General features: G+C 37.5%; 1 protein-coding gene across 1 annotated transcript in view; it reads right to left on the bottom strand.

The window, feature by feature from the left end:
• Positions 1-15,034, bottom strand: part of Nlg2 (Neuroligin 2) — a 1,033,488-nt gene that overhangs the window by 451,528 nt on the left and 566,926 nt on the right. Inside the window, exon 4 of the mRNA XM_083118258.1 lies at positions 14,161-14,281. Coding sequence (XP_082974384.1) covers positions 14,161-14,281 — 121 coding nt within the window. The remainder of the gene's footprint in view (positions 1-14,160; positions 14,282-15,034) is intronic.

Raw genomic sequence — 15,034 nt, 5'->3', positions numbered from 1 at the left:
TTCCGATTTCGATACCCGGTGAAGGGACATAGTTATTTGGATCTAATTTTAAACTGTAGGTCCAGTACGATCAGCCTATCTGTGCATAAAGCGGACTTCAAAAAATCACTGAAATCAACGAGAGTAGACTATACCAGACTTCGCTGTGGAAATATATGGCTGAATGGCCTCCCGATGCGATGGCGTGTTTGGCAACATCCTATATTTGTACTGAAGGAGTCCCGGGTTCGATACCCGACGCACGCATATTGTACTTTATAAAACTGTAGGTCCACTCCCAATCTGTCCATAAAGTGGACTTACAAGCAAATTTAAAACTTCCATATGTCTGAATATCTGCAGCCACTATCAGGAAGAGTGGAGAAGAAATAATGGATAGAGAGTGATCTGCTCGCATAGGAAACAATTTACAGTGTCCTCCCTTTCTAACCAATGACAAAGCCACTCTCCAGAAAGAACGGAGTCTCCAGAAGAGCTGGAAGAAGATGAGGCAACGTGCTTTCCAGGCTTCTCTTAAAAGGCCTCTCTTCGAGACAGACGCAAAAGGACAAGAAAGCAAGGAAAACACTCAAGGGAAGAAGGAAAAACATCCGAATAGGCCTTAAAGGGAAGGGGAAGTCACCGAAAAACAACAGAGAAGGTCGTAAGAACAATAGGAATTACGTTGATTGGATTAGATCAACATGGAACGGGAGAAAATGTTGCGTTCTAAAGTTGATTTGACTATTGAACAACGCAAATGAGCTTATACCTTTTGTTTTGTTACTGAAATTGGATTTGGGATGGCAACACTGCTCCATCTCTTTAAAGATGCATCTTGGAGCATCGTTTGCCAACTTCATTGTGTTTGTATGCTCAGACAAATCGGTACTAGTTCTATAGTTTAGGTGGCATTAAAACCACTGTGCTATGTAACACGTCCAAGGGTCCAAGCAAGAGCCCCTTGGTAACAAGCTGACGATCTTATAAATACACCATCAGGGAGCGGCCTGCTATTGTAGAGAACTGAACTTTATCTACAGGGTGATTCACTAGTTAGTTCTTCAAAGGCTCCAACGTAATATCTCTATACAGAATCAGGTCTCTTTCTTCGCAAGTCACCTCGATGCTTGGAAAGTGATGATGATATTCATAAGGGACCTAATCATTGTGAAGTTTGCCCGACACACCGGGGGCCATTGCAAAATGAGTATTTCTTGTGATGAGGTACTGGGTGTGCCCAGTTAATCACTATTAATTACACTTGGAAACCACCCGGATGTAATATGCTGCGGGTGAGCGTTGAAAATACAGATAGGTTATACCACAAGAAAGACACACAACATACCACTGTGTCGTACGGTACAAATGTGAAAAAGTATGAGAGTGAATAACACACGTGTAAGTCAATCTTAGATTCTCTACAGGGACGACGGATTCTGAGATATGTGAGTTATGTTATCTGGGACTGACATGCAAGAGGTCACCTTCGATGAAGACGCTAAATTTTCAGCTTTTCTTTCTATTGTTATGCCCTTGCCTTCATTTTGAAGGCTAACGAGCCTCTGCGCCTCAACTCCCAACCTGAATTTCGTCGCTTGTGTTGTGTCCTGTCCATGAGTGTTTGTGATTTTCATTTCAAACAAATCTTATCATCGCTCATTTTTATTTCCCCGATTAGCCAAAACTAGAAGAAAAGTGAAGTAAAATAAAATAAAGAATGAAATCCAAGAAGATGGTGATTTAGCAAAAGTAATATATTTGAAATGTACTTGCATTATCTTATTTTACGTCACTTTTCGGCCCCCTTGACTATGTTCAATAATTAGGATGAATACTGTGTAGATACAATTGATAAAATGATGCTAGACTCAAACCTAGAACCTTCTGGAGCGAAATCGTGAGTCGACCGATACTCTGCAGCATGCGGACTAGGAAGTGACATAGTGTGGCCTGGGAGTTCCTAGCATCTGAAACCAACAATATACACCGTGATCCATTTGGGTATGGATAAAATAAAACATTAATAGAAACCTAAATGTGATAGTAGGAAAATTTTCGTGTTGGTGTTTTCGTGCGTGAAACATAGGAGTTTTGCTGTAGTGTGTTGGCAACAATGAAGGTTCAACTGATTCGTTATTGTTAAAATGGCGTTTACGACCCAGAAACGGGCTAGATGGTTCCTTTGGTATGCTAAGTGTGAGAGTGAACCTCCTCAGACTTCTCCATCTGGGGTTTCGTTAAAGACACTGTCCACTCACAGAAACCCACAAACATTGATGATTTGAAACTCAAAATCACACAGGGTTTCGACAGAATCAGCCCAGAGATGTTACACCAGACGTAGTATGAACTGAATCGCCGTTATGAGTTGTGCAGAGTTCGCAATTGAGGCCATGTAGAAAACTGAAAACTGTACCAAACTGTTAGTAGTGTATAAAAGTAAAAACTCCCACCTTTTAGTCTATTGTATACAATATTTCAGGTAATTACATTTGACAATTTTATTTTATCCATACACAAACGGATCACCCTGTACATATTTTGAAAATTCAATGGCGATTGTCCTTTGAGGGACAACTAATCTTCAAGCAATACATGATCACACGAATATGGACACGACTGAAAGAGAAGTCATCTGCCTCCATGATTAATCGTTAATCCGCCGTCCAGGCAGCAAAGCAACAAATGTGGACTGGCGTATCTCGTAGTTCCGTCAAAATTTGCACGAAACAAAAGAAGCGAAAAGTGGGCGACGTGTTTGCCAATCCTCAACGTCCCTTCTTCTTCAAAGCAAACACCGGCATCGGCATTGATCAAAGGACAATCCGGTTTCGTTTCCCGGCACCTCTTGAGTCTGCCTCTAATAAAATTGCTGCCAGAAAAAGAAGAACGTTCTCGAAAGCGGGAACAATGCCATGGTTCGAATCAAGGGAGGAAAAACTCGTAGGCAGGATTCGCTTTCCCTCTTTCAGCAGGCATATATATTCCTTTGCTTGCAACCGGCTTTATTGTAGTCGTACAGTACAATGACGAAAAAGGAAAATCATTACCAAGAGCCGATACGGTGCAGCGTGATGTACGGCCACCGGCATTAATAATGGGACACGTATATCCTGAGATACTCGCTTCCCTGCAAGGTCTTACATGGGTTGCATAACTCTAAGGCGATAAGTGCATTTTAATCGCAAATTTTCAATGGTAACTTGTACCACTGTCGTAGAGTAGGCAGCATACCGTATCGTACCATTACCTTCTCTATCTGAAAGCCTGATGGCTTGCTCTGGTCACGTGACTAAGCGTCAGCAGCTGGAAGCGAGATAGCCGCCATGTTTGATTTGCTTCTTGGGAATCAATGTTGGACCTTTTTAGTGAATGTGGAATTGTAATGAAAATTTTTGAACTATATTCGAGTTTACATGACGTGTAAATATGCTTAAATGTACTAAAGGTATGGTGTATAAGTGTTGTGTGCTCAATTGCAGGGGCAATTATGATGAAAAAGGTAAGAGTAACGTTCACATTTCTTCAAGATGTTGCTGAAAATGAGAAATGTATAAGGCAATTCCATGTGATTCCTACGAAAAAATGCAAGTTATGTAACAAAGGTTTCATACTCTTAAATTAATAACAGAAATAGTTCATGATGTAAAGAGTTCATGTGTCCGGAATAGGCATCTAATACGAGTATACTCTCAGATTTGGTCAATTTTAATCTCTTGTCAACAAGTTTTTTAGAAATTTCAAATAATTTATCTAACGTTAAGATGCGTTGTTGCTTATGGTTGCAAAATAATTTGTTTCAAGATTTAGTCAACGTTTAAAATATTACTGTCATGTGTACCAAAGCAGTTTGTTAGTGTAACTGTTATGCAAGCATTCGATAAAATATTCATATAATTTACACAAATTTTCAGTTTCAAAGTATGCTTAATGAAAGAAAGCTATACAGCTGGGCCAAATTGATACATGTGTACATTTATTCTTATTTTCCTCCGCTTTTATGCTTCTTTAGGCTAATCGAAGGCTAATGGAAGATAGGAATATGTTATGAATTCAAATACAAGGGTACAATGTTTAACAAGAACTTCGATGAAATATTCGTGTGTAAAATTATCCAAGAATATATTACTTATGTTTCAAAAACAAATCTTTTCATACAGAAAGCATTTCATTACTTAGCTATGTTAATATGAACTACAAATGTAATACATTTTATAAAATCGTTTCATGTGAACTGTTATTCTATTTTTTGTCTTTGTGAAGCTTCGATGGTCGTAATTTTGATTATTAAATCAGTGTTAATGTTTCATAATTCACTAACATTCTTCACGATTTTATTAACAGAGTGTAAACACAGTGTAAGGAAATATTCCAAATGTTTATTTTCCAAATGAACGCTAAGATCGAAATATTAATCTGTATTTTTTCAATAAAAATGTTGAAACTGTGTCACACATCCTACTAACGAACAATGAAAAGATTCATTTTGTTTATTATATTTCGTTCAATAAAGTCAAAAGGGTCGAAATTAGAATGTGACAAGTGATTTAGATTTAGTATTTATTCTTTATTCACATAAATGTAACATTGCCCTTGTACCAATTTCTTTCATATTTGCTGAGAGGTTATAGAAATTAAGTTTTTGTATTGAGATTGTATAGCTACACAGAATAACTGCATTATCTGGTTGATTAATTTTGGGTAAAGTTAAAGAAAATTTAATATGATTAGGTATCTTGGCAAGTTTACGGTCGACCTAACATGCGGAATTTTGATTTAATCCATTGATTTTTACATACAAAAGTTCATACAAAAGCTGTAACTAGTTCTACTGTAGCTGACAAATATTAAGGATAATATTTTTCAAAGAAATAGAATGTTTAATTTTTTCCACCAGGTAGTTTCTAACGGTTTTCAACTCTTTCTTTGTGCTATGGTAGGAATTTTTGTTATGGCCATAGTGACTTCCTGAATGAAAATTTTAGTGTAAATATTCAATATTCTTCTATTTTTGTCGGGAGGGTAAATGTCAATATTTAACATCATAAAAGAAATAAATATACCTCAATTCTCTACAATAAAAATACGACAATGGGTTTACACGACCGTTAAGACGATCGCCTACAGATGATGACGTGTTGACTGAGAGCTGCGGCCTGAACCTCAAGATGGTCTTTATCGTACCCAAGGTATTGGGTAAAAAGCGACAAGTCTTCTGTCATTCTTAGCATAGCAGGAAATACAGAAAGGAATGCGGAATAAGTAATCAGGCAAATGTTAGGTTATTGACTTGAGAGGCGTAGGTGGAATGAGCGTTGGAATCGTGAGGGAGCGGGAGAGTTGAGGGTTGGCAGTTGGCGAGGATACGAGACAGAGAAAAGATCGCGGATGGTGAAAGAGAATGGAAGTGGGGAACGATTATTGGACAATGGTGCGTGAACAGAGTGATGTTTGACAGGGAGGTCAGACATGTGACAATTCAGAGGACAAGTGCGGAAATAATCTTCATCTAATTGTGAGGCAAATAATATCCTTATCTAAACCAATCCATAATGGTTCAGTCATGGAGAGTAAAGACATTGAATTACTGTACATGTAAATTCTTTTGCCATTCCTTTGAATGTAACCTCTCGCATATATCACATTTAGGCCAAGCGAGTGATAACCATCTGAAAGATGAATGATGAATAACTACATCACCCAACAATCTAAAGGTCTCTAGTTCGATCCCAACGCAGTATTCGCATTGCGTTACGATACATGACGCCTTGCAGGGAAGCTAGTATTTCAGGATCTAAGTGTCCAATTTTTACTGCCCGTGACCGTACCTCACCGTCACTGAGATATTTTCATCCCTTCTACTGCACAAAACAGGCTTATCATGTCACGAAACTATCACAGATATACAGAGAACATCGAAAGCAAACTTATGAAGATTCGCCCAAATGCTTAACTTTACTAGTCGACCTCCGTGGCGGAGTGATTAACATGGGTCCCGGGTTCGAATCCTGGTTATTCTTTGTGAGTGTCCCTTCATCAATATCAATACAATATCAATCATCCTCGTCTTTCCGATTAGTTGAATGAGGTAGAAAGACCAGACCAAACAAAATCAATGCCTTACAAGAAGTTCTGAAGAGATGTCATTTTTTACAATTTGGAATATAATAGCTGTTTTGAAAGGGGAGGAATTTTCGAAAACGATTTATTTGGCGAGAAAGGTCCAGCACGGACTTTAGAGAAAATGAGAAAATAGGATGAGATGTAAAGGACAGATAGAGAAAGAGAGGGAATATGAACCTATATAAATTTGTTGATGCTGAATTAATTAACAAAATTCCGCTCTTCCCTTTTCTCTGATCATTCTCCATACTCAGTATGTTGTACTGCCTGTCGCAGGGTTTTTTAAATCTCGGTGTCTCATGAGTGGAACCCGGATTTTTTAGCAATTACATATTCTATCCCATTCTAGATACATACGTACCTTGAACAGGAAAATGCCAACGAAATATATAACGGTCATGATTTTGCATAAGTTTTATCTTACATATTTTCACATATTTGCCAGGATATTACATAGTTTACATGTTTTCTAATATACTTTACATAAAACAACATATTTCGATATTTTTTTCCTATCTTGATCCTTTTTCCTGTACTTTCGATCTCTGAAAAATGAAGAAAATTTGTAGCTCATATGATGTCATATTTTCTAAATAAAGGATTAAAAAAACACAAATATGGAAACAGTAATTCTTCAAAAGAGTTTCTCCCTCATAAGTATGGCCTTTATGCATTTATTCTTCTTGAATTTGCTCCTACAATTACAAATTCTACAATAATTTGTAATTGATAGTTGACAAATTTGGTCTCTTAAATCTGTATACGTTGCTGTGCTTTTTTTGAGTTCTTAAATTTGATCAAATTTTAATGTGACCAACTTGTGTCTTTAAAATTATATTGAAGATGTTTAAATAAAATAACTGTGTAGCAGAATTCTTGAATTTGCTTGGTTACTCAATTATTATTAATATTTCATATTCTTTGGTACTACATATTTAGCTACATATCATTTTGATAACACATTTTTAGGTACATATTTTATCAATTATTGTTACATATTATGAACATATTTTGTACCTTGATATTACATAAAAATCCGGGGTATATTGATGAGTAACTGTGTGTTGGCTGTTTGCTGTTAGTCGGAGCGTCGTCGTGTTTTATCTTCTGTCGTTGCGAAATTAACTTAGTCCTGCACGAGAAGCGAGTCGAACATTCACGTGTACTAAGTAAATATTGTTGTCATTATATTCTCTTGTATTCTCGTGATTCTAAAAAATGGAAAACGTCTCAATAGGTGTAAGTACACGTCTAATGAGAAGAAATTAAGGCAATTGAATCCAAACCTTAGATATTTCATTTCATTATTTTACAAAGAGAATGCCAGACGTATGGAGAATTGGTAAATTCTCTGTTAAATACATTTTGAAGTCTGTTAAATTCTCGAGAGAGAATGTTTGAAAAATCAGAAGCGTTGGATCTGATAAAATTGGTTGTTTCCTGTTTTGGAAATTTACATAACAAAATTTAATCATCACTGATTTTTTGATAACCTGGTACAAATAGATAACGTTTAGTAAATGTACCATCTTTTTTTAAAAAAATGGTTCTTTTCTTGTGTTAAAAGTTTACTTTTCTACACTTTCGTGTTCAGTACCAAAACGGTAGATTACCCCAGAAACGGGAGTGATATGTTAAGCTTCCTTGTATTAAATTTTTGTTTCTTTAATTGCACCGCCCTCATATCATCTATGTGGGTTATTCACTAGTGTTAGAACACGATCGAAAACAAAAGATAAAAGGAATTGGACGATCTTGACCAACAGGATAATTGTGACGACCGGCTGGCTGTCCGGGCTTGATCCGTGCCAAAAACAATTTTCCTAATCAAAATGTCAAGGTCGTTACTCGCTGAAATCAGTTCCATCTTCTCCCTCACCTTACAACTCAAACCATATTTCTTGTCTAATTTGCTGCGTGCTGATGAAGTTCCGAGCATAGTGAGTCTGATCTCACTTCAAACTATAGGCCCAATTTTGATTAGAGTATATGAGCATAAAGTAAACGTAAAGCAAATATTGACATTAGTGACAATTGGAATGTAAAATAAACACTACGTGCTCTATCTGCATGTTCAATTTGTTTATAGTACACCAAACGGCAAACGTAATAGTAGGTAAATTGTACATCACCATTTTCAACAGTCTGTTGTCCACAATATGATGATCATGAATTGACATAATAAAGTCAGTGATCAGAGTACAACATCTGCTTAGCAGCAACAGAATTCCTTTCCTTAAAACAACACAGGACAGAATGAAAAATAATAAAAATAGCGATGCTGACAATTACCTTTGTCGTTGGCTGTAAACAATAAAGAAGAAGCAACAAAACTAGGTGAACGGAACAGATAAGGAAAAGAAGAAAAAGGCAAAGGAATATTGGGTAGATTATAAGAAGATAAATTGAAGGTTAGAGAAAAGAAGTAGCCAAATCAATGCAAAAACATATGCTTTGATGAATGGAAATGTAAAATATATGAACCGAAATAAGACATGTAAAGTCCAGTACAGCATCAGTATGGCACGAAATGACATCACTACCTCGCTTTCGACAGAAAATTGACTTATATGTTTTTTTTCTGACCCTTAAATTGAGGAAGTATACGGGTGGTTAGAAGGATGGGAATAAAAATGGGTTATATTTCAGAAGGAATTAAAGCAGCATTGAGGGATGAGCAGTGAACCGACCCTCCTTATGGGACACCCACGAGCAACTTGTCAGCTACCGTGGCAGTGAATGCATTTACATCAGACTGGTCCAAAGTTAGAGAAGAAAATCTGCCACGTCGAAGCTATAGCGAAGATAGAAACTTCTGGAAGACCGAAACTCGGTATCCTGCCTGCGCGGAGCAAATTACATCGCGCACTATGTTTACAAACTCCCTCGACTCTCCTCACTACGCTGGAGAAGTACGTAAATCACCTGTTCTCGGCTATGGAGACTCCTTGTTTGTTTAGCTAATGGAGCCGCTTCCTTGCGGAGGACTTAACAAATACGCGCCAAAGTTCTGCACAGCCCGTTCCCTCATATTCCTCCAGGACGCCCTTCCAGCATCCCTTCATTTCGCTCCTGCGGGATGAGAGAGTGGGAGATGGAAACGAACGTTACCTTTAGGATGCTATGCTCTTAGGAGGGTGTTTGTGGAATTTATTCATTCGCGCAAAATGCTTCTAAGTTCTCACACGAAACAGTTTTTAAAACAGAATTCACGTAACCCGTTATAAGGATTGGCTATTAGTTCAATGCAAGTTTTCAATATGACTATTTGTTAGCATCTTAATTGGACATAATTCATTGTCTAGTGCTAATTCTAACACTCCGTTCCGAGTGGAAATGCTAAATTATCACAAAATGTTATTGTTGTTTCGCGTTGGAAGTCTAAGGCAGCTTTCTTCTGCCTCCGTGGTGGAGTGGTTAGCACAGCGCTACGACGCCAGAGGTCCCGGGTTGGAATTCCGGCCTGGAAATGGGTGTTCTTTCTGCATCAATTTCATCATATCATCGCTCATCCCCATTTTCGCGGTTAGCTAAGAGTGGCATAAAAGCAAAGTAAGATAAAGAAATTCGATCAATCAATCAACTAAGGTAGCTTTCAGACCAAACCGACAGGTGACAACCTACACATCACTTGGAAAGGACTGAAATAAATACAACCTTTGTTAACGAAGTGAAACTACAAACTACACGTGTCTCTTGTCCCTTTGTGTCTCTCGCCTCGGTCTGTTAACTGCGCATTCTTTTTATGGACTGAAGAGTCCATTTTCGCTTGTCGCTTTGGTGTGAAAGCTGCATAATAGCAACAAATACACTTTCTTGCGTAGTGCTACATTATCGTTATTTAATGTGTATCTACCTTTTTATGATAATCACTACAATGAATTGCGTAGCAGCAGTAAACATTTTATAGTGATCATACGATTATAGTTTTCCACAGCCAAAGTAGGAATTGTTTGAAACGACAGAATGGTAGTCAATTTTGCTCAACGATTTGTTTATAAGGACTTTCTTAATGAAAGATGATAGTAAATTCATTAACTGTTGATTGCAAACTGATTAACGTTCATGTTGATTATTAAACAGGGTGGCCACTCTAGTAGTATGATAGAATTCAAGGATAATTCCCGTTTTTCAATGCGAACTTTCCAAAAAATTCAAGGGTACAAGCAAATGTTTTCTTTATTTCAACCTTATGCATTGCCGCCTCTCACCACCCATACACACAAATATATCAACAATATAGAGTGTCTGTGTGATTCCAATATATCCAAAAAGTGTAATTTAATTCAATTAAACGGTATATATATTTAAAATATTTAATTAAAGGTGCGGAAATGTTACGGGATATACTAATCTACGATATAAGAATTTCAACTCAAATTTACCTAATCAACTCCAAGATATCTCACCTTGCAACAATTTTCCGCATGTGAGATATATTATTCTGCAAATAGCTGTAACAAAGTAAGTGGATCGAGAGAATTGTTTTATTTCCAACGTAGCTTTATTTTCCTTCTTCGATAAAAATTAAAGCTAATCTGTGAAACACTTGCCTACATATGTATAAATTCAATGGACATTTGCGGACAAAATTTCATGCAGAATTCCAGGATTTCAATAAAGTAGTTATCCTGCTAAATAATCGGATTTTCTTCCATATTTTGTATTTAGTAATGACAAATTCCTGGAATAAGGGCTCTGTCCATAGTACGTATCCACTAGCACTCTGGTTGGCAGATCCTGCTTGTCTTGCGACAGAAGAACAGTAGAAATAGAACGTGTTTTAACTTTTCAATATCGTCGGCTTTTACAGCAGAGCTACAGTGTGTGCGTACATAGTGGACCCTAAGGAGAGTTTGTATTTGTGGAGGACAAAAGGAATGCAGACGTGTCTTCCACTGGGTCAATGGCTTGCCAGATCAGGGAATTTCTGAGGAATTTCCGCGGATTGACCCAGAGAAGTGAGAGTCGTTCGGTGAGGTTGTGTTTGGATTGCAGTGGAGTGAACGTGTTCTGTGGAGACAGGGAGAGATCTTAAAGAAGAGGTAATTGAAAGATCTTCCATCCACAGGCGTCCTAAATAAAGGGCAATACAGAGCCACATCTATAAGATGCTATAGTGTCCTTAGCAACATGCTACATGGAAACTGTTCGTTATTTCCATTTAATCATCGATGGAACTGTAGAGTACCAATGATCAGAGGTAGACGAAGCTAAACAATATTCAGGCATCAGCTCCCTTTTCTCAGGAACCAGCATTTCTTTTTTTCGTTTTTCAAATACAGGCTAAGAAATCTTCCATTAAAGTACGATAAGCTAAGTAAATTTTAATAAAGTAAAAACTTTAAATTTATAAATTAATACAAGATTAGATTATTCTTGCTCCAGAGTGGCATTCCTAAAGAAGCTTCAACTGGTTGCAGCATGAATAACAATGCAATGCATTCTACGCGTAATATATGGCCGATTCCACCATACTGCTACAGATTTTAAAATTCAGTTAGCAACAGTGCAAAAATGTATAATCGCATGTTTATTATTCTGATTAAATGATACACTTGATACAGAAAACACAAAACATTCAAAACCACATACTGTACTAGCGAACTCGAAATATTTCAAAACAAGAAACAAATTTAGAACTGATTTGCAATTCAGGCACCACGTGAAAATTTTCAGGTGCCATGGCGACCAAGCTATTCTATCCCTGCTAATGATCACTTTGTGATATACCCACGTAGGGAATTCTTGTTCTAGTTTACCGTCCGTGCGCATGTCGTAACCAGGTATTGGAAATTAATGAGACACGATCGTTTTTCCGAACGTTGAACACGATGCTTAACACAATATAATAGTCCTTTACAATTAAAACTAGATAACAATGTTTATTTACCCATGTTCACGTTGTTGGTCATTGTTAGTCCTATCTATCTCTGTTCTCTGAATTCCTTTATCACAAACTCATCCTTTACTTGTGCCCAATTATAGAGAACAGGTGTCTTCTTGGTGACTGATGACATACGAGGGCGATTCAATAATTATTGTCCCCGGCATACTTAAAGTATATGAATTGCAATGAATGATGGGGATATTGTAGCCTAATGTCTTAGATGCCTATATGCAAAATTTCTGAACCGTAGGTGCTATAGTAAATTTGTTTTTCTCGATTTAGGTGTGAGAGGTGGCACTTAGTTTGAAAAATGGAGAAAACCGAACAACGAGCTGTCATCAAGTACCTCCAGAAAAAGGGGCTAAGCCCAAAGGAGATTCATGAGGACATGGTCAGTGTGTTGGGTGATGGGGCTCCTACCTACCAGGTGGTATAAAACTGGTGCCGCGATTTCCGTTGTGGCAGGGAAAGGTGTCAACAGGCCCCAGGTGCTGGTCCTCCAACAACAGCATCCACCCCAGAAAACATTGATGCTGTGCATGACATGATTATGGCTGACAGAAGAATCACGATGCAACAGTTAGCAGACATCATGCACATCTCTGTAGGCTCAGTGGAAACCATTGTGCATGAACACTTGGGATTCAGAAAGGTGTCAGCGCGATGGGTCCCCAAAATGTTATCCCGTGAACAACAGAAAGACAGAGTTCAATGTTCAAGGGCTGGTTTGGAGCTGATGGGGGCAGACCTGAAGCAGTTCTGTGATAGATTTGTGACAGTGGATGAGACATGGCTCGACCACTATGATCCCGAGTCCAAACGACAGAGTATGGAGTGGCGGCACAGCAATTCACCTCCCCCAGCAAATTCAGGGTGCAAGCATCAGCACGCAAGGTTATGGCCACAATTTTTTGGGATGCGAAGGGTGTGCTCTTTATTGACTACCTGCTGGGACACACTGTTACTGGGGACTATTATGCAGCCCTAATCCCTAAGTTACGCGAAGCAATCAAGGAGAAACGGCGTGGGATGTTGCGGCGAAAAGTGCTGTTTCACCACGATAATGCTCCAGCACACAGAAGCCATGTTACTGGTGCCGCAATCCATGCTGCTGGTTTCCATGCGTTGGAACACCCTCCCTACTCACCCGACCTCGCCCCTAGTGACTTTCATTTGTTCTCGAAGTTGAAGGAGCACCTCAAGGGGACGCATTTTCCCTCAAATGCTGCTGTTATGGACGCTGCGGAAGAATGGCTCACGGCTCAGCCACAGACATTCTTTGAAGTTGGCATAGTGGCTTTACAGCATAGGTGGAAGAAGTGCATTACTGTGAAGGGGGACTTTGTGGAAAAATAATACTGCTTATATGTCAGGGACAATAATTATTGAACCACCCTCGTATATGGACAAAGACCAGGAGTGGTGAAACACTTAACGCTGCACAGCAAGAGTGAAAAAATACTTAATTGCCCCCTTCTTAGCATAAATAGTCTAAACGGCGAAAATTCGAAGTATTTAATTACTTTCAAAATACATGCCCCTTTTACTTTATTTAAGGGTTATTTTCTATTCCATTTTTAGGACTTCTGATTTTATATACTCATTTCAATTTGAAGGTTATTTCATGGAATGTTTCAAAGATTTTAAATTTTTTTTAAGGTTATTTCATATTTAATGAAATACTAGTAATGTTTCCAGTTTAAAGCTATTCTCTACGAAATATTTTACCAATGCAGGCTCAATTTGCATTTAGAATTATTTTGTAGATAATTTGTGAAGTAATTTTAGGATTTCTATAGTTTTAAGGTTATTATGAAAGCCATTTATAAAAGGATTACAGGCACTTTTGAAATTTTGAGGTTATTTGGTAGACCATTTCAGGAACATTTTAATGTCAGTTTTTAGAATTATTAGGTTATCGATTACCGAGGTATGACCATAACGGTTTTAACACAAAAATCACATCAACTCTAAAACAACGTGACGAAGATATTTGTCTGTGGTTCAGAATGGAAAACAGCAAAACCACAGAAGGTTAAAAATTCATTTCATAAATATTTTCCGTCATAGTAATTGCAGAGAAGTATTTCATGGAGTATTAAGAATTACAACAAGCACATCATATTTATCAATCTTTAGATGATAATAAAGCAAATGGTACTTACCGAGAATTCCGAGTCTGTAATTAATCGTGACGACAATCACGTGACCGTAGCTCGCGAGGACGCTGCCGTCGTAAGGGTTTCCCGAATTCCATTCGAAAGACTCCCCGTGGATGTACACAATCACGGCATACGGAGGTTGATGATCTGGAGTACCTGAAACGAGGAAGAAAAATTCAATTTCAAAAGGGAACTTTTAAAAAGTCTGCGATTATTGTACGGGAAGAAATAATTTAAATTTTTAAAAAAATATGTAATTTTGAAAGTTTTCGAAAACTAATATGAAGACGATACTATGGTGAAGTAAATGCGTGATGAAAAATTAGTAACAGTATTTCATGAAAATATTAAACGACAGTAGTTTCTATCAGTCTTAGAATGTAAGAAAGTTGTGATGGCGGCATCATCAGAAAAGATATGTGAATGTTTATTCAAGATGATGACGACACTCTTGTAATAAACATCCATAATTGTTTACATCAAGAGATTTATCCCTATGCATGTTTTATGCCACTTGTGACGATCACTGTTTAATCATTTTGCACGATTAGAATTAGTTAATAAATATTTAGAAATATAACACGAAGGTGAGGATACAACTTCCGCGGGTTTATGTATTATTAAAATAACTGAGCAATATGCACTTCACTATTACCTGTATTCCGATTTCATTACATCCATTGCTATATATCGACTATTGATTTTCGTTGTTATAGCAACGTTAGAATTCCATATATTACATCATTTATACAGCGTTTAGCGCAAATGAATAACATAAAACAATTAACTTTGTAGAAAGTAATTGTTATACACCGTGTCCATAAATATACTGTCATACTTTAAAGTGGTATTACGTAGCTTTGGATAATCGTATTTA

This window comes from Lepisma saccharinum, chromosome 3, assembly GCF_977018435.1.
Source record: "Lepisma saccharinum chromosome 3, izLepSacc3.1, whole genome shotgun sequence".
Classification (NCBI taxonomy): domain Eukaryota; kingdom Metazoa; phylum Arthropoda; class Insecta; order Zygentoma; family Lepismatidae; genus Lepisma; species Lepisma saccharinum.
The sequence above is the reverse complement of the archived record's forward strand: the minus strand, read 5'-3'. Positions and strand labels throughout refer to the sequence as shown.